This window comes from Cuculus canorus, chromosome 7 (assembly GCF_017976375.1).
Source record: "Cuculus canorus isolate bCucCan1 chromosome 7, bCucCan1.pri, whole genome shotgun sequence".
Taxonomy (NCBI): Eukaryota; Metazoa; Chordata; class Aves; order Cuculiformes; family Cuculidae; genus Cuculus; species Cuculus canorus.
The window spans coordinates 511,759-530,938 of record NC_071407.1 but is presented as its reverse complement, the minus strand read 5'-3'; the positions used below and the strand labels follow the sequence as shown (position 1 = coordinate 530,938).

Here is a 19,180-nt window from a genome sequence, read left to right as displayed (position 1 = left end):
CTGGAGCAATCTCCTTTCCCTCAGAAGCAGCAAAGGAGAGTGTAGGGCATATGGAAAGAGTAATACTATCTCCCATGAAATTTCAGTCCCAGAATTATTAATTTTCATCACTACGGTGTGAAAGGTTAAAAAAATTCAGAAATGCCCAGCAATACCCCAACTCGAGCGCTCATTATATCCCCACTTACGCTGGCAAACCCCACCTCGAACAGCCTTCCTGACATCTTCAAAGAAATAGCTGCAAGGAATTTTGAGTAAGCTGTATTCCAAATACATCTGAAACAGCATTTAAAGAAACATAACGTCTGAGGGCTTTGGATATTTATCTTCTTACTAAAGCCCAGGAACTGCCTGGCACCAAGCTGGCTACTGCATACAAAGCACAGCAGCTCTTAGGGTCCTCTGAGGCTACACATGTTTTTCTGACATTTCATCTGCTTAATGTGTTGCCATCTGTGAGCCATCAACCTCTGTGCATTGACTCTGATATTTTACAGTGATGTTTGTAGAGCAGTTGAAGCACAAGATACAGTGAAAATCTTTATGGACAGTAAGATAAATTCTTCAAGGAGAACCAAACAATGGGAAAACATGGGAGTGTAAATATGATCACTGACCTGAGTTAGAACCTTTTTCAAGGAAAGGTTTCAGTGCATTTTAAAATAAGATGGAAATTGAAGTAGCCTTAGGGTTTGAAAGCAAAGCTTGCCAGGAAGTGTTAAGATCTGCGAAGCACCTTGAACAACATCATGCTAATCCCTTTTACACTAGTTTCTGCAGATAGAGCACCTTATCTCTCATGGCTCCAGCTGGGATCCTTGGTCCTCATTTACACTGAGGATATTGCCTCTTCAAGTGATGCTCCTCAGGGTGCAAACCTCTCCTTCACAGTAAAGTGAAGAGAGGGAAGCAGAAGAGAGAAAGAAGAGCTTGTTTGCAAAAAAAAACCCCAAATCACATCCTCAAGTCTCCACGGTTTCAACTGGACTTAAAGTTAAGTATATGTTTAAGTTGTGTATCAAACATGGGGCGTCTAAAAGACATGCTTACAGTTACACACAGCTTAAAATACTACGGCTGTGAATGGAGGCAAAGAAGGCATAAAAAGGAAAACAGAAACTGTGCTGCTACTTGTTCCTGCTTTCATGCCTGATATCACCCTCTGTGAAGCTAAAGGAGTATTTTTACCAGGTGAAAAGTGGCAGAGTTTGCATATAATTAGCACAGTGAAACTTGAAAAAGGCAGTTTGATCAATGAGAAGTTCTTATTAGAAACATTGCTAAAGGATGCTAAAGGAAAAGAATCACAATAAATTTATGTTGAAACTTATCTTTTAAAGCTTCAAGTCTGTATTTTATTCTTAAGGTTCTTGAAGTTTTGAATTTGTCCTATGGCCACTTCAAAATATTGTTTCCATAAAGAAACTGCCTTATAAATGCAATCGAGTACATAGTAGTTGAAATTGCTATGAAATATCTTTGGAAAAACTTGATTCCTGAAAGATGAGGAAATTATCATCAAATATTCAATCAAAGAATACAAATCAAGACAGCTTTGCTCAGCAAGACATTTACTTGAATTTAACAACTGACAGATTTGAGTCCTGATCTGCATAACTAAACAACACATTTAAACACTTGCATTATCTCCAAAAGTAGGAGAGTGAAAGAGTCAATGAAAGCTGGAAGTTAAGGGCTGGGGCTCAAACAAACCCGTTTTTCCTTTGCTGAATTTTCAAGAACAACTCAAAGTCTAACCCAGTTTATGTTCCACTGGCAGCCAAATGCCAAAACACTTCTCAATACGCAATGTTTTATGAAAAAATACCTTTCTTTTCTGTCACTCCTGGAAGATTATCCTTAAATGCAAATATTGAAAATTGTAATTCAAATAAAACAAATTAACTGCTTATTATGTACCCAGAATCTAAGATGAGGGGAAATCAAAGGTTAGAAATTATATGACTTCTGATTTTGTCCTATTTCTCTTCCGAGTTGCACGTATGCAAGGCAGAATAAACAGTCACTCACATTACCACTGTTCCAAACGCCTTATTTTATAATGAGGAGAAATATATTACTGCCTAAATGTATTCAAACAAAGAAGGAAGTTTCCGTCTGCTGCCACAAGTCAGCCAGAGCAACAGGAAAAATCTATCCAATATCAAACCACTTCTGCTTCGATTCCTCTCTGTTCCCAGCAGGGTGATCAGAAACATTATTTTACCCTAGGAAGTTTGGGAAGACAGGGAAAAAAGCGTTACTCATCACAGGTATTTATAGCAACCACTGCTGGTAGAAAAGAGAAGAATTAAAGCACCCAGGCCGAAAACAGAACTTCAGTAATTTTGTCTTTCAGTTGTGTTTTCATAATGGAGATTTGTAAAAGGAAAGAGTGAAATGAATAACTGCAAAGACATGAAGAAATACATGCAGCTTATTGGCATAGAGATGATTGCATTTCTTGGTTAACCTTCAGTGTTACGCGGATTTCTCCAGCCAGGAAAATGATGAAGGAGAAGAAACACAATTTGACTAATTATTTCAGGTTATAACCACTGCTAATTATTTCACAAGTGACAGATACTGGTGACTTTTATCTCTGAAGGCAGAACACCTCATTGAATATTATTTTATGCTATGATTTTTCCTGATGATGTCAAATAACTGCTGGTTCTGCCACTGTTGCAGTTGCAGGCTGGATCTCCAGCACACAACACTCTACAACCCCAGCAGCTCCTGCCCCCAAGAGGCCCCAGTTTCATCACTGCATCCGCACAACCGGGACTGGGAGCAAGAGCAGGTCCCATGCAGTGCAAGGTCACAGGAGAACCCGATCCTGGAAGGTCTTATCCAGCACTGCTAAGCCTGGCTTTCTGCAGAATAAAGCATACACTGCCCAACTAATTTCACACACTTCTAGTAATCCAAACAGAAAAAATAACCCTCAGAAGCCTGTGAAAAACTTCATTATTCTGTGAATCCTCTGTGAACTGAGGTAGTGCCAGTTACCTGGGGTGGGCCCTAAGCTTCTCAGCTGACCTTGCATCACGTGATGAGAGCAAAGAGTGGATTTTTTTCTTACTTCAAGTTGGATCGCAATGGTCACATGAATACCGCAATGGCACTGTGGGGATACCCAGGACATGCCACAGGGGCAGCAGCCCATGGAATTGTTCATCGCTGTACATTTAGCAGAGCGCTCCAGTGAAACGGGACCGGCACCTTTGCCTTGCTCACAGAGGTCTGCTTGGATCTGCACCCTCAGCTTGGAGTGGTTTCTAACCCAGGAAGTAAGTCCCACAAATCTAAAAGATAGCCATCAGCCCTGCTCACTTCTCTAATTCCAGTCTTTCCCCTTCATTTGGATTACGTGAGCTGACAAAGCAGTCAGAACCAATAACCATCCATCGGTTCTCTTTATACAACAGTGCAATCTGGAGTCATTCTCCCACTTTAGAGAAAACTGGATATTACCTGAATATTAAGCCGTCCTCGGTGGGCCCCGAGGCCATAACGCTTTGCTGTGGAGGCGTGGAGCTGGAAGTCCGTAATTTTTAACGTCTCTAGACCAAGTGGAGGGCAATCTACAAAACAAAAGATTGATTAAAATTTAATTAAGGGAAAAAAACAACACAAAACAAACAAGTGCTCAAAGTTCCTGGGTCTCGCTTGTGCCAAGCTGGCTGGGGTCCCCAGCTGGCAGAAGCAAGCACAGCGCCACTGAGGTCAATGAGAAAAGGCAGCTCTCATAAAGCTAACGAAGCAACGCTGATTCACACCAGCTGAGGACCAGGCTCTTTGAGGCTCTCGTAGTCATTACTGCATGCTGCGTGCTTTGCCTTTTCACAGACGCATACAGTATGGCCTGTCAAGTGCGTTTCAGGACAAAACGTCAGTAAAATGGCCTTTTATTTTTCTCTCTTTTGGATCGTTCTTTTTCATCTCTTGTTTTGATTCTTCTCCCCCTTGTACCCATTCCAAGCTACTGTATGAAGTTCTGTTTCTAATTAAAATCCGTTCTGGAAGCGTTGATCACGGCGCCTCGTGTTGCACAACAGCATAGCTACAGAGGGCTGGGAGGCTGGGCAGCCTGGCTCTGCGGATGGAATGACTAAGCACAAAGAGGCAATCTGGAAACCAGGGGCCAGATCTCTGAGCTCCAAAGCCTTGAAGAAAGCAAAGCAGATGCCATGACTTCAGCAGCTTGCCAGCAACTCAGCAAACTGGAGCCTGGAGCTCTGGCTTTGGAAGACAGGATGTGGGAGAGTTTACTCCATTATTATCAGGAAAATCTCCTGCTCTAAAACAACCCCAGCCCAGCTGTGTTTGAGCCCCACACAATGGCTGGCATGTGCATCCTCAAGTACTATGGCAGGCAGGGAAGAGCCACTCTGAGCACCTCATCAGCGGCGAACAAAACCAGAGAGACACTTTGGGAGCACCTGAATTGTCCACCATAGCAGCATTTAGAGACCCTGAAATCATCCTGGCTGGAACTGGGAAGTCCACGTGGGCCAGAGGTGGAAAGTAGTGTCATTATTTGGCTCAAGCACCTGTTAGATTAGACTGGGGTTTTGCACCGTTGTGGCTGTACCAGTTCTGGGTTTGGACAGAGACTGGATGTTTTCTGCAGTCGAGTGTGGGTGGTTCGCTGTAGCCTTCACAACAGGCTCTGACAGACAGGAGCGAAGCACCAGGCATGGACCCCAGACCACATTCCCAATCCCAGTCCCAGACCACCCCTCCTCACTGCCTGTCTGAAAGCAGGATTGCGATCCCGTTTGTGCCATGGCTGCAGGAGAACTGTTGGAGCTCACTCCATGCTCTGTACTTGTACCCCTCTTACATACACATTTTTAATCAGTTACCAAAGTGCCGTGCTGATGTGTACCTGGGATTCGTCATCCTGTGTCTAAATTTGACTGCTAGCTTTGCCTTATCACACACAAACTGGCAAAATACAAGAGATATCCCATGCCCCTCCTTAGCTCCTAACAACATAAAATCCCTCAGGACAAAATGATGCTTGCTGTCAATTTGTGCTAGCATTTCTTTGTTCATCCTTAGGCAACTACTCACACAAACCCAGGCCCAAACATCACCCTCAGAGGCAGAACAGACAAATGCTAAATGTTAGCGTATTTTCTAATGTACCACCAGTGACATTTGTCTTACACAGCAATGAAATGTAGACAATTCCTCTTTTCTAAGAGCTTTCAACCTAATTACCCAAAACAGAGAAGGGACAGACGTAAAGGACAGCCAGAGGAAGGAGCAGCTCCGGGGATTTTTATTTCATTGGCCAATTGTTTTAATCACATTTCCTTATAGAATGTTCAATCTTTCATTGTGCTTGGTCTAGGAGAAGTCTCAGGCTCTAGCAGACCTCTACTGGGAGTGAATACCACTGGCAGCTTCTTGCCTGCCCTTCACAAGTTCAGGCCTCCAGACAGGTTTGGAAACCCATCTCATGGTATACTCCTGCAAACTCCTCTGCGCTTTTGCGTACTTGCTCTCTGAGCAGTTCACTCTTCCAGGCACTCAAAAGCCACCCAGAAGTCCTTGTCTGAGCTGAGAATAAAAGCAAGGTGCTTTCACACACTCAGCTCATAAAATACCATTTAATTCTATGTTTATACTGCACTTAACAAGGCTGAGAGGCAATCCACAGGTACGGCTGGGAGTTCATAGGAAAGTAGAATATATCCTGCAAAGGGAACAGCCAGCTCCATCAGATCCACCAAAGCTGTCACCTCCGGATTGTGTTTCCCAGCCTGTTCTCTGCTATCAAGCAGGAGCAAGGGCTTAGGGAGCTGTGCTGTGGGCAGCCAGCACATCCCTGCTCTGTGGGATGCACAGGCAGACAGCCTGCAGTCCCCTTCCTCCCCACGCTCTCTTCTGTACAGACCCGTTTTCATAAAACCTGTATGAAAGGCACCACTCCTGAGCCCAGCAGCTGCCTGTCAGGGTGCCTGCAGCTACCTGGAGTGACCAGAGGACGTGCAAGAAGCTGGGGTGGGCTTATCCACAGTAAAACATTACTAATTCACTGTAAGACTGCAATATTCTTGGGCTGCAGTGGATTCCAGGGAGGGTTTCTTAAACTGCAGGATGGGTATTTTCAGTCTGAAGAAATTGCCTGCATCTATTTTTGTGCATTATCTCTGTTTCTAGAGAAACTGAAGCCTAATAATAGACTCAGAAAAGTTCATCTGCATCTCAGTTAAACATGCCTGATTGCTCTTTATTTTTCAAGGATGAATTATTTGTATTGTCTGTGAACGCATCAGATTAATAAGCCAATATTATGGAATGCTCAATTTAACGAGAGTTTCAAGGGAAGCAAGGTTAGGCTCCAGAAGCAGGCAGGAGCTATCAACAACATGCAGTTCAGATATCTTTGATGAAAAGTGTGCCACATACTGTTAAAAACACACTGTCTTTGCTCAGTGTTCTCAAGCCTTGCGATATTCCAAGTGAAATCATTCACATCTTTGCCATCCACTCAATGGGATCCAGTTATTTATAAAAGTTGGTAAGAAACCACCTAACTCACTTTCCCTGGAAGCAAACTGAACTCTAAACTGTCACTGCAATATCTTTCCAAATCACTAGGTAAGAAAAAACAAGCATTTTTCTCCAATACTTGACTGGAAATTAATGAGAAGTATTCATTTCACAGCTGGCCTCTCCTTCTCCAGTGGCCATCCCAAACTGGGAACAGAGCAGCAGGGTTCTCCATCAAAGACCACTGACCTTTAGATGTTTCCAGCTGTGCAGCTCAGCACTGGGATGATATTCTTGGAGTCATCGAGCCTATTGTTCACAGTAGCTTTGATGTATGGAATTTGTGCTGTTTTCCACAAGAGAAGACCTCTGATTTTGCTTTTAAATTAAATGACATCTTCTATTTATAGCCAGCATATTTGACCATTAACACTTTAGGAACATTATTTTTTTTTTCGCCATGCGAGTTCTAGCATCAATAAAGGGTTGAAGAGAGAAGCACATCACACCAAAACATCAGTCTGTAGTCTACCGTGATGGAGTGGGGGAGATTCTTCAGTATAGCCTTGTCTGATTAACTCCAAGTTAGTCAATATAACACAACACAATCCACTTAAAGTTGCCGCTTCACTACTGAGAAAAAAAATAAATCCTTAATCATACTGTGAATTTAATTGCAAATAAATTATTTTGTGGAGATGTGTGTCCCCTGCTTCTTAGAGCTACTGAAGATAACCAGGATAACCTACTTTTGGAAGACTGATTTATGGCATTCATAAGGCCAGTAGTTTCTAAAGTATTGCTTTAATATATTTTACTAAACTTTAAAAAATCTTCCATATAACAATGAAAATGGCCACACAGTCAGTACGACTGTCTTAATGCTTTTGTATTCTCCGTGCTAGTTTGAAAAACACTTGCAGAAGCTACAGAAATTGGGTAGCATGAGTAATCAGAGCAGCTTATACCTGATCGGTTCAACCGGAAATGACCTAGATATTCAGTTGTTTCTTTAACTGGTTGAAAAAGTGATCATTATAAAATCTAGGAAATGCAACTGTGGCTTTGAAAGACATTGCAATCCTTGTACTATGCACATAACAACTTACTAACAGAATGCAGCTCCAGTATTTGTGTTTTAGAACAACCAAAAAGCAAGCATTAAGCTTTCAGGTGCAGGGAACAGGATGAGTTATGGACATTTCTCTTTCCTGGCCCACATCCAATCCTGATTTTGCATGTGATTTGCAAACATGAATAGGTATTCACTTAAAAAACAAGACATTGACAAGATGTCTGTATCAAATCAATTCATTCCAAGACCTAAAAAGAGACAAGGCTTGGATTCGGACTTAATAACATTTGTATCTTGAATGGTCTTCTGGGGGTTTCCATTCCAAAAGGGCTTCCCCACTGGCTGTGTTAAATGACGGTACCTCAGTTCCCATTATTCTCCAATATGTTCCTGCTGGCCAGACAGACGGTTGTGTCCCAGCTAAGGGCAGCAAGGCAGCTCTGATCCTTCGACACTGACAGTAATCACCTGTCCCTTGAAGTCAGGAGGAGAGAATTGAGAATTACTCCTGTCACAACCTCATTTCTTGAGATCTGAACTTACCAGTCACAATTTGGGGCTTGCCTACCCCGAAAGCAGTACCCAAAAGTGCTACCAACCTCCCTTCTCAAGCCATCAAATCAACTCGCAATCTCAGCATGGCTCTGTGTTTTCCAGGCTGGAGAGCAGTTGCAGCCTCATGATGACTGTGCTCTACAGAGGCAGCATCTTCCACTGAAATTCTGGTCAAAACCCCACCTTCTGCAGAGCCAGCTCAGTCGTCTTCACCCCTACAGTGTCGTAACAGCTGCTCTGCTAATAAGGACGCGTTTAGGAAATCATTCTGTACTGCTCTTTTGGAGGCATAGCAGACAAATTATTGTTTTATTTAAAGAATATTTTCCATCAGCTTAGAAATATGCTCAGTTCTTCAAATGGAAAAAAAAAAAAAAAGAAGCATCATGTTTCCTTTTCACTTATATTTTTAAAAGCCACATCTGTAATCCTTTTCAGTTCTGCAGATCTGTATTTGTCCAGCTCCTCGTGCAAAGTGATACTTGGGTCTAGAAATGGGGAAATATCAGCCCTGTGCAGTCTGGCAGTCTCCTTGATTTTTGGAGGCAGATTGTACCCTGACTATTTTTTTGTGATTCTCAAATGTGTTTTAGCTCCAGGAGCTTTGTCATTTTAAAATACGTAAGAATCTCCTTGCACTCCAGAACATTTGAGGAGAAAGGATGTTACACCACAAAGATAAAGCAGCTCAGAGATGCCAAGAGGAGTTCAAAGCAGTGTTGGTGGTGAGTCAATTTCCTCTATGCAAAGCATGGTGTGAGTGCCAGGGGTGTTTGTTGTTGCTGTCGGTATCTGTAGCTTTGCATGTGGGGCTTAAGCTTGCACTACCAAAGTCAACAGAAGAATGCTCAGTCACTCAAATAAAGCTGAATCAGGTTTTCACTATGATAAATATGAAGATGCTATCATCTTTCCAGTGATTAAGTTTAGATTCCTCTAAGTTGTGCATTTTCTGTCAAAACATACCCTGCCAGGATGATTTTCAGTAATACAGCACTCCCCAAGCTATCACTGCATTCCGCAGCAGCAATGGACACAAAAATATCTCTAAAAAATTACACTGGACAGTTCAGAGTCAAACCCATGAGGCACTTCTTGGCCTCCGGATGGCCAGTGGACGCCCAAGGCAGGGAACGACAGCAGGCACCAGACAGCTACAAGCAACAGAGATGACCTGTCACTGTCGGAAAGGAAGCAGGTATGGTGCCAGCATGGTGTGTTCTAGGAGGCTACTTCCATTCTGACTAACAACCCATCACTGTCATTGATACCAGTTTCTGCTTACTGTAAAACCATTTGCCCATCAGACCTCCCATCCCTTCGCCCAAGCCTTTGTTCTCCAGACACTCGAGATGTATCTTGCCAAACTGAGTGGTTAGGCATCACAGGGCAAAATCCCACACCACAAGACAGATGTACTTTTAGGATTTGATTCCCTATTTCTTTTTCCGAGCCATCCCATGGATGGCAGATGCAGAATCCAGGCCTTGTTTAACTAAAACAATAAAACACAGAGTTAACGAAGAAGATGTAAATCTCTAACATATATTTTGGGGCCATTAAGACTTTAAAGCCTACTATGTTATTTATAGTATTCTTAGAACTTTCTGGTCTTGGACAAAAAATTCTTAATGAGGTCAACGTAATAAATTTTACCAACTAACTTTAGAGCTTTTCATAGGAAAAGCGTGGTTGCTAATTCATCTTCCAACAGCAGAAAGTTTTAATGGAAAGCCTGGTAGTCTAATTCCTGTGTCTCATATGATAATTGGGTCACAGGTACACAAAGTATTTTAACACCGCAATGCACCTGAAAGGTGAAATAATAGTAAAAACACATTTCTGCTGATTTGCTACTCACTGAAAATGTTCGATTGCTTTGCTGTGATGGGTGCTGGATCAAACAGAAAGAGTTTGTCCATTCTCTAAACATTTTGTTATATTTACAATTGTAAGACACTGGGGGGGCGGGCAGGGAACGTAGCATAGCTAAATTTTGCCCGTTTGATGATGTGATCGGGGAAGCGTGACATTGCTGTAGATGTTAACTAGTCCCTCTCTACATTGGGTATGGTCCAGCCTTTCCCCAGCAACGGGTGTCCACATTGCAGTCTGAGCAGTTTTCTGACTTCGCTCACATCCAAAGCGTTGCTAGCAATAGATATCGTTTCTTTTCTGGCCTAAATTCAGGCCACCAGCCCCTATGCACCCCAGACTAATTGAAGCAGTACAGGCTCTTCCAGCACATACAGTTTGCTTTTATTTGCTTTGCCTTATAAACCCATTGCCAGGGCACTAAAAGACCACAGCAAGCAATGTGCACTTACGATAAGTCCCCTATATAGAAGATCCAGACCAAAGATCAAATAAAAGATGAAATAGATGCCAAAGTTTTCTATCCTAAGACAACACTAATTGTTTTCTCATGTTGTATCAAAGCTGTATATTTTTCTAGGACAAGTAACAAACACTTCTGGCAGACTGAAAGGGCAATGTTTATCACTGCACCACAACACACATTCACTCTCATGGCTGCTGTTGAAGATTATAAAAAAACAATCCCACAAACACTTTTGGGTAGAAGCCACAAACCCCAGCTCTGTGAGAGGTCCAACCTAAAGCCTTCTTAAATCAGAGGAACACTTTCATGGGCTCGAGGTGAGGGCAAAGCCTGAGTGAGGCTCCCACAAATGTTACCTATCTGGTCTCTCAGAGCTGCTTCTGATAATTAAATGTGCCTTCTCTTTGCAGACACCTTCTCTGGAGGCTGCCTCTGGGCCAGGGAGCAGCCTTTGGAAAGCCTCCCAGCTTGTGGGGAGGAGAGGTGCTTTTTAACCTTAGCCTGTTTGCTAGGCACCACTGTCTTCCAAGTGAACTCGCTCTTTTCCCTGTTAGGAGTCTCACCAGATGCGTTTCATGTACCCCATACTACGCACGCTTCAAAAACTGAATGACCTTTTCAGGAAGGGAGGTAGGTACAGAGAAGTTGCAATTACCTCCTGCCTGGCAGCACAAGGCAGTATACGAAGGTGCGGATTTAAAGTCCATGTTCTCTGGAATCAGAGGCAGCAGACAAGAGTGGAAGCCCTGAGGTGGTTTCAAGGCCACCAAAATTGCATTCTTGCCACATCTGATAGCAGTGACACACAAAGCCACAGACAATGTGGTGCAAAGACACCACACACTTCCATGTTTTCCTTCCTCCTCCCAAACAGTGCACACCAGCCGGCAGGATTGGGCGCAACAGTTTGAAAAGCTGCAGGGTACCAATTCTATGCAAGGGTGAAAGTGTCACTTCTCCTGCTTCCAAGGTGGAGGGGAAACCCAGCAATTAAAGGCAAATAAAGAACAAATTAAAAATTATCTTTCTCCTTTAGGTCATGTCTGAGATGAAACCAAACATTCCTGGGATTCAGAAAGCACACTTTTTTCCCCCCTTCCATTACTTTTCACATTTTCACTCCCTCACAAACCCAGGCTGTGGCTGGTTCTAGATGCAACAAACCAGCACATTTAGCAGGAAGAGCTTCTATTATTCCTGGCACAGCTGGAAGCAGGAATTTCCAGAAAGCCTGTTCTCTAAGAGTTTTTTGGCCAAGCTGTCAGACTCATGAGGCTCATCTGAACTCCAAACACTGTTCACATTGCCTGAGCTGCCTACTGCTGCCATCGTGCAGCCTCCCTGGGGGATGTGATTTATCATGCAGGAGCCTGGTCCCACACACACGAAGTCAGCATGCTTGGGCACAGGAAGCAGCTCTCATTCTTCCTAGCTCAGTTTTTGCAGCCTGTGGTCTTTCTGCTCAGGGGGAAGAAGGAACCATATCCATAAACACCTGCAGGCAGCCTCCTCCAGGCAGAGCGGTGGGCTGATATGGAAACAGTGCCCACACCTCTTGCCTGTCTTAAACTGTCTCCACCGTTCTTTCTCCACATCTCTTTAGGAGAAGAGAAAGGCAGAGGAAAGGGAGGTGCAGGCAGGCACGCCGGAGCTCCTGCCTCGCTGCCCGTGGGAACACCACCTTGCTGACCTGACACGGTAAAAGGACGAAGGTAGGAATCATATCACAAACCTGGTCACGGCATCCAGGCCATTAACAAAAGATGCGAGTTCCAGCTGTATTCAGTGCAGACTGTGGCAGGCAGGGGCATTAGGTACCCTGTAGGCACAGCCGCTAGGAAAGGTCTCCAGATGCTGGTGACATAGGGTCCCCTTTCCTCTGTACCCCAATGTGACAAGCTTTCCACTTTTTCCACAAAGGAATACGTCTAATGAGTTGCTCTGAAAAAGACATTATTCCCTTTAATGGCCTAAAAAAATATAAATTCCTAGCTTATTATTACGAGTAGTGACTAAGGATGACTTCTGTGCTATTCATTTCAAAATGTCTCCTCTGATGTTTTTCTGAAGCAAGGGATGAAGACTTTCTGAAATTCCAGTTAAAGCCACAAAGCAGAGTACAGCCATCAAAAATGAGAAACATTCTTTTTTTCCAGTTTACTTAGCCAAACAATGGAGAAATGAGACAGACCATTCACACAATGGGTATAAGACTAAAATTACCATTAAAAACACATCTCTTCATGCCAGAAATAGCTTAAATGTCAAATGACTGAGGTATACTGCAAGACCAAAGATTCCACAATAAAAGCATTAATTGTAGCTATTAAAAGTAAACACTGAAACTTAGAATAGCATTAACAAGTACAAAATCAAGACAGAAAATAGTTATCTTAAGATACGACCCTGGCTTCATAAATAAAACACCATAAAAGTGATGAAGTTTAACCACTTCAACAATTCCACTCAAGAGCATTTTACCAAAAATTGTATAACTGCATAAAAGCAGCTGTAACGAGTATAAAATTGTCTTACGGTGCAATTATTGTCCTCCTCCTCTACAAAAGCTGTAGTAGCAACTTTATACAAAGGTAAACATATCCACAGGCAGGCATAGCGAGTTCGCTAAGCAGCAGCACAGAGTGACAACACAGTCAGGAAATGCCTTAAACATAAATAACCTGGAAAATGACCATAAATTCGGACCAAATCTACCAAGAAATCTGCAGCTCTAGGGATTTTGCAGCAGAGCCACCCTTTTGGAGCACAACAGGGATCCCAGGCAGCACAAAGGAAGTATCCAAGGGGGGGGACAAAAGGGAGGGACAGTATCTACTCCATCACAAGGATGGGGACCTGGGGCTAAAGTAGACCTCGTGGTGAAACACATTAATAGCTTCAGCAATTCTCTACAAACACCTCATTTCCCCAAAATAGAAGGCACAACTATGATATCACCCAGTTTCCACCTTCTCGCTCTCCCTTGAGCACGCATGAAACCCACGCACATCGAGCAGGAATTAGGAGTGATGAGCCATTAAATCTTATCACAACTGCAGCAGTTACCTCCACTCCCAGTATCGCATTTACACTTGAGCAAGGCTGAAACCAGCTGCTCCCCCGTCAGTACTACTTAATGTTATTCAACTTTTAACCAAGTCAAGCTCTAGCATAGACCAAACTACATTTCTTTTACTTTTCTCTAAGCTGGAAAATATGCTGAAAACAATCCTGAAACACATGCGTTAGCTTCCTCTGATGCAGCAGCCTAAAGCCCAACGCTGGAAAATGGGGTAGGAAGATAGAATCACTTTGTCATTCAGTTCTGGCTGTTTTCTACCAGTTTAGCTTTCTGACTTAGCTCTTGATGGGAGCCAGCAAACTTCAGGGCCAGCACGATGAAGTAGTGCGAGCTCTGCCTTTAAGCAGCAGACAGTCATTAGTCACCCTACCTGGGAGCTGAAATCTCATCTTTCATTGTTTCATGGTTAAAACTAAAAATACACATTTAATCACCCGAACGCAGACTAGCAGTCTCTATCTGCAGCATGACCTAGGTGAACAGGACAGCATCATCTTTCTGAGAGTCACCCACCCTGGGATGGTCTGGGGAAAACTAATCCTTGTCAGTTTCACATCTTCCCAAAGAAGAGGCTGCTAATCAGAAGTGACATTAAAATTTGCCTCCTCTGCACGCAGACAAACACGTGGCTGCAAACACACCTCCATGCAGAAGCACGAGGGCCCTCAAAGGCGACTGACTGCTTCAGCAGAGACTGCCAAGCCACCCGGCACGCCCCAGCACCCAGATGTGTCGATACACCCTGCAGTAAATCCCTCTCCTCCTCTCACTGCAGCAACGGTGCTGCCCACTGCAAGGATGCATTGCCGAACGGGTGAGAGCGGCTGCCCAAGCCTCAGTTTCTTTGTGAGTCGTCCTCCGGCACAGGCTAGTCTCGGTCGCTGCCCAGCCCTCCTCCAGGTTGCACATCTGGGCTAAATATTTGACCTATATAGAGAGTCTGTGACAGGAAATACCTAAAATCAATCCAACTGGGGTTTAAAACCTTTATAAAGTGTAAGTCCCGGTTTTATGGAGACCTGGTGTGTCTGCTCTAGCAGAGAGTTTAGACATTTATCCTTTTTTTTTTCCTAAAATCCCATCTGTTATTATTATTTCTTATGAAATAATAAGAGGAATGAATAAAAACAAACACTTCTCATAAAGCACAGAAGTCAGCACAGCGCCTGGAGCTACTGCTCAGACAATGATTTCAGAAGAAAGATGTGTGGTTAAAATTAACCTTAACTCAAACTTCGTGCTCCTTCCCAACCCCCAAAAAGGAATCAGTTTGTATTTTCTAGCACACAGTAAAAGAAAAAATAAGTTCAAACAGTTTGGTTGCTTTTCGCTTAGTCACTCTCTTTAACAGACTTTTTTATTAATTGCATGGTTGATGCAAGCTGTAAGACAGCACGAAAGAGGTAGAAGTGGCTGATGCGCTGAAACAATTTTTCCTAAACAATTGAAAACCGCTTCAGTGAAGGGATAAAAAAATTGGCCAAGTGCACACAGATTGCAAGCGCACCAGGATATACCCAGGAGTCCTGAAAAGCAAAAGATTTAGGAGCTCATACAACAGAGCTTTCCCCTTTCCTTTAATGCACTCTATGTCCAGACTGCTGCATCCTCAGGAAGAACCCTGAGAGCAGAGTGCAAGAGGTCAAAGCAAAGGGAAGTAAAACTTCCAAGATGCTCCCCCTGGGACCAGTCTGTGGCTGGTGCTTTGGCTCACAGCGAGGACACAAACCCCAAGGCAGCACAGGAATCACCCTGGAAAACATACCGTTGATGAAGGAATCCAAGGACAGAGCCCAGGTTGCACAGGCAATTCATTATTCCCAAAAGTAACTTCTGCAAACAGCAGAATTTTTAAGGAGCTCAGGACACACACACTCTGCAGCCAGGGTCTTCTCTCCCACATTTCACCAGCTCGGCTTCCCATGAGTTTTTGCCCAACTTCACCTGGAAGCTGGAATCCTTAGGACTTTTCAGTGTTCAGATGTTCCTTGTCAAAAAGGCGATGGCCCACGCCATAGCCCATCCATTTACTGCCCCTCTCTACGGGCCCATAAGCTCATCAGGGAGAAGCCAATTAAGGGAACTAGACAATATAAATTAAAAAAATGCCCCAAGCCCAGGGAAGTCCCAAGGTTCTGTGGATTTAACCGCTCCATTTATAGCTTTTAAATTCCATGCACACAGCACTTCAACAGGCCTCAGTTTCCTGCCCACGGAAAAAGGAATGCTAAAAATACCCTGGGAAAGGCATGGTTCTCGATACTTCTAAGCTGAGAGGACGGAAGAACTGGGAGTTGGCAGGGAAGCTCTTGGGAAGCCCCAGCTCCACACTGCAGAGCGAAGGAGCTGGAAGAGTTCAAGCAAGGTTCAGACAAATATCTCCAAGGGCGGGCACCTCTCCGACTCAAACAACTGAGTGCTCAGTGGTCCTTCCTCCTTCCTCCAGCTTCCCACGATCTTGCAGGTAGTGTCTCCTTCCGGACAGTGAAGATCTGACTGCTGTCTACTAGGATTCCAAACTAAGCACTTGTCTGTCCGCATTTCCTGACCAAATCAGTACACTGCACACATGTCCAGTGCTCCAAGCTCTGGGTGAAACATGGCCACCAGACGTAGCAATGGAAGAGGATGAATCACTTTATCTGACTATAAGCGGTGCCCAGATGGGTCAAGCACTCTCACTGCTGACATGAACACATATCTCACAAGGAAAGCTGCTGACCACCAAGTTCCCAAGGCACACAGGTGCTCTCAGCCCACACTGCAGGAGATGTTCCTCTTTTCATAAAGCTCAGAAGGAGCTGCATGGAGGCTGGAGAACTAAGATGATTGTGATTCTCCAACCTAAGGGCAAGGGGATGAGAAACCCTGCCCTGATGATTATTTTCACATTTGTAGTAACTCCCAGTGGATGAAATGGAGAAACCTCAACTACAGTTTCAATCACCACTACCAAAACAATTACTAACTGTGGCCACTTTAAGGACAGAAGCTTCTCTCTTAGATTTCAGTCTGTTGCCTTCAGCACAAGAGCACACCTCTTTCAAAACTCTGGCACTTTTATAAGTTCATAAATATAAAAATGCACGTAAGCCTTTAACATCAAATTTGGGAAGGTTTAAGTCGCACTGTTAGTTGAACTTGGTCCTTGGGAATCATGTTGATTATCGCAGAGTAACACCATTGCCAGGTACACTCCTCGCAGCATTCACAACCTGCCCAAGGCTGACATAGGGACATAAAAGAAGTCTGTCAGACAATTTATTAAAAAAAAATATATAAAACACAACATAGACTTGTAAGTGATTAACCAAAAAGAGAGTTCCATTCATCGGGTTTATTAGCTTTGAAAGCAGTATTTTCTGCCAGTAGCTACAAACTACAGCGTAGATATGGTGCACAGCAGAAGAGTGAGCAGACTAGTAAGCTGCCCGTACAGAAGCTAAACATGGTTCAAGTATACAACCACCTTTATTGCATTCTTTGTTCGCGCTGTTGGATGCAGCACCACATTTACAAATGCTGCATCGTGCCAACGCCTGTGTGAAACCGGAGCAGGACTGTATTACTGACTATCCACAGATCAGTGCTTTTAAAGGATCCCATACTGTCAATAACCACAAGTAAAGAGAAGATTAATCATGTATCTGGGTGCTCTCACTACTAAATCAGACACTAAACTTCACCCATGAGCCATAATTACTGGGAGCCACTGTGCTCTGCTTGCCAGCCTTGGTGTGATTTTCACAGTGCCAAATGCAGCGGACAGACGGTGTCACAGCCCCACGCAGACCCTGCGTCAGAGCAGGAAATCTTGCACTCTGCCTAATCCAAGACATATTAGTAGTATCTCATATAATTTTTTTACTAGACATTTTTGTAAATCATACTCTACAGTGTGTTGGGTCTGATTCCCATTTTTAAGGACAGTTCCTTTAAAACCCCCTAGAGAAACAGAAAGCCACTCCAAAGCCTCTTTTCGTTCAGAAAAATGACACCAGCCACAGTGGAAGCATGGAATAAAACCATTGTCTTTCCTCATCTCATTTTAACCTATAATATGGTACAAATCCTTGTTTGCCCATGTCAGTATGTTATCCACCAGAAGGGAATTGTTTTACATCCAAGAGGACTTTAAATACTTATCAGCATACTCTCCAGAATATCCTTTGGAATTTAATTCAAGCAGAGCAAAAAAGATTAACAGCTAAACCCACAGGCTGTACAGATGCTCTGAATGATCCCCACATACTCGATCTGATGCCTTCATCGGCACTCTGACACTCAGTCACCATCTGGCATCTCTTCATTTCTTTGCTTGTTTTTCTCACCTTTTTTTGTTGCCATTTTTGGCGATGGGTAGAAAAGAGAAACACTTTTCCTTTTATACCTGTCAAGTTGATTTAGCACTGCCTGGTGACTGCACCAGGAATAAAACACCCTGCTGCTCTCATGGTGATCCAGCCCTTCCAGTGCTGAGCAGACACCCAGCACACCCTGTTCTTCCCCATGCCAGGATGATAAAGCCACACAGGAAGGGAATCATAAATGCTCCTTTTGCTGTGCTACAAGACCATTAGAAACGTAATGGCGTCAGAAGGAATGCATTAATATTGCAGTCTTATTTTACTAATGGTTTCATTTGTTCATTAAATATGCAAAACCCCAACCAGACACCTCTTAAGTCACCAGTGATAGCAAGAGAGAGGCTTCCAGAGGAGCCCCTGAAAGGGGTACCTGTGATGCTCAGTGATTATCTGCACGTCAGGAGAAGATGGGAAATGGTCAGACAGCAGCACTGCTAGAGACTCATACCGGGGCTGGCCGCAGTGTCCTCTGACACCCTTATTCCACTGTCCATGCACTTCATTCTTGTTAGGGCATGGACAGTGTGTTCAGGCAGGTTCCTGAGAAGGAACTTCTACAATGGAGCAGACAGGATGGCCATGACTATCCCTGAACAGAATCCCACACAAAAAATGAAGGAAACTCCAACGCTGCCTTTGATTCTTGGCCTGGAATTAAATAGGACCAAAGCACCCAACAAGGTAGCTCCCAGGGACAGAAAGATTAAAGGTGATTGCCTGTTTCTAGCATGAGTGCTTACTCCTATCACCTGTTTTCTCTCCATAAATGTTTGAGCTGAGGAAAGGCTAGGAACTGTTCTGCATGTGTGACAACCGGATTTGTAAAGGCAAATAATTTCCTCTACAAACTTTGATTGTTCCCATTTCCCTTGAGTACCTCAAAAACTAGTGTTAAAGGCATATATTTATATGTTCATTTCAAAAAGCCTTTCTTTATAAAACAAGCAGCACCACAAGACATAACCAGACCTGACGCGTCCTTTGCATAACAATAACACAAGCACAAGCAATCACTATGTGTGAATATGACAATCAAATCTCAATTCTGACAAGAAATCTTTCCATAGGCTGCTTTTTACAATTAATTGGGAAAAAATCCCAGCAAGAAAAGGCTCAGATGTTGAAAATTCAAGAAATTGCCTCTTCTGCACCAGATCTTCCACTTCAGCTTTTTGACTGCGTCTAAATTCACACAGCTGACAGAAGTCTGCATCCCAAAGCCAAAAGGTATAAGTGAAATTTGATTGCAA

The 19,180-nt window shown here is 43.5% G+C and overlaps 2 protein-coding genes across 2 annotated transcripts in view; one reads left to right on the top strand and one right to left on the bottom strand.

Moving 5' to 3' along the window:
* GPR26 (G protein-coupled receptor 26) overlaps positions 1-19,180 on the top strand; it is a 144,902-nt gene that overhangs the window by 71,682 nt on the left and 54,040 nt on the right. The window lies entirely within an intron of this gene.
* The window catches only part of CPXM2 (carboxypeptidase X, M14 family member 2), a 68,990-nt gene that overhangs the window by 43,508 nt on the left and 6,302 nt on the right, over positions 1-19,180 (bottom strand). Inside the window, exon 2 of the mRNA XM_009560108.2 lies at positions 3,478-3,587. Within this exon, the coding sequence (XP_009558403.2) occupies positions 3,478-3,587 (110 nt within the window). The remainder of the gene's footprint in view (positions 1-3,477; positions 3,588-19,180) is intronic.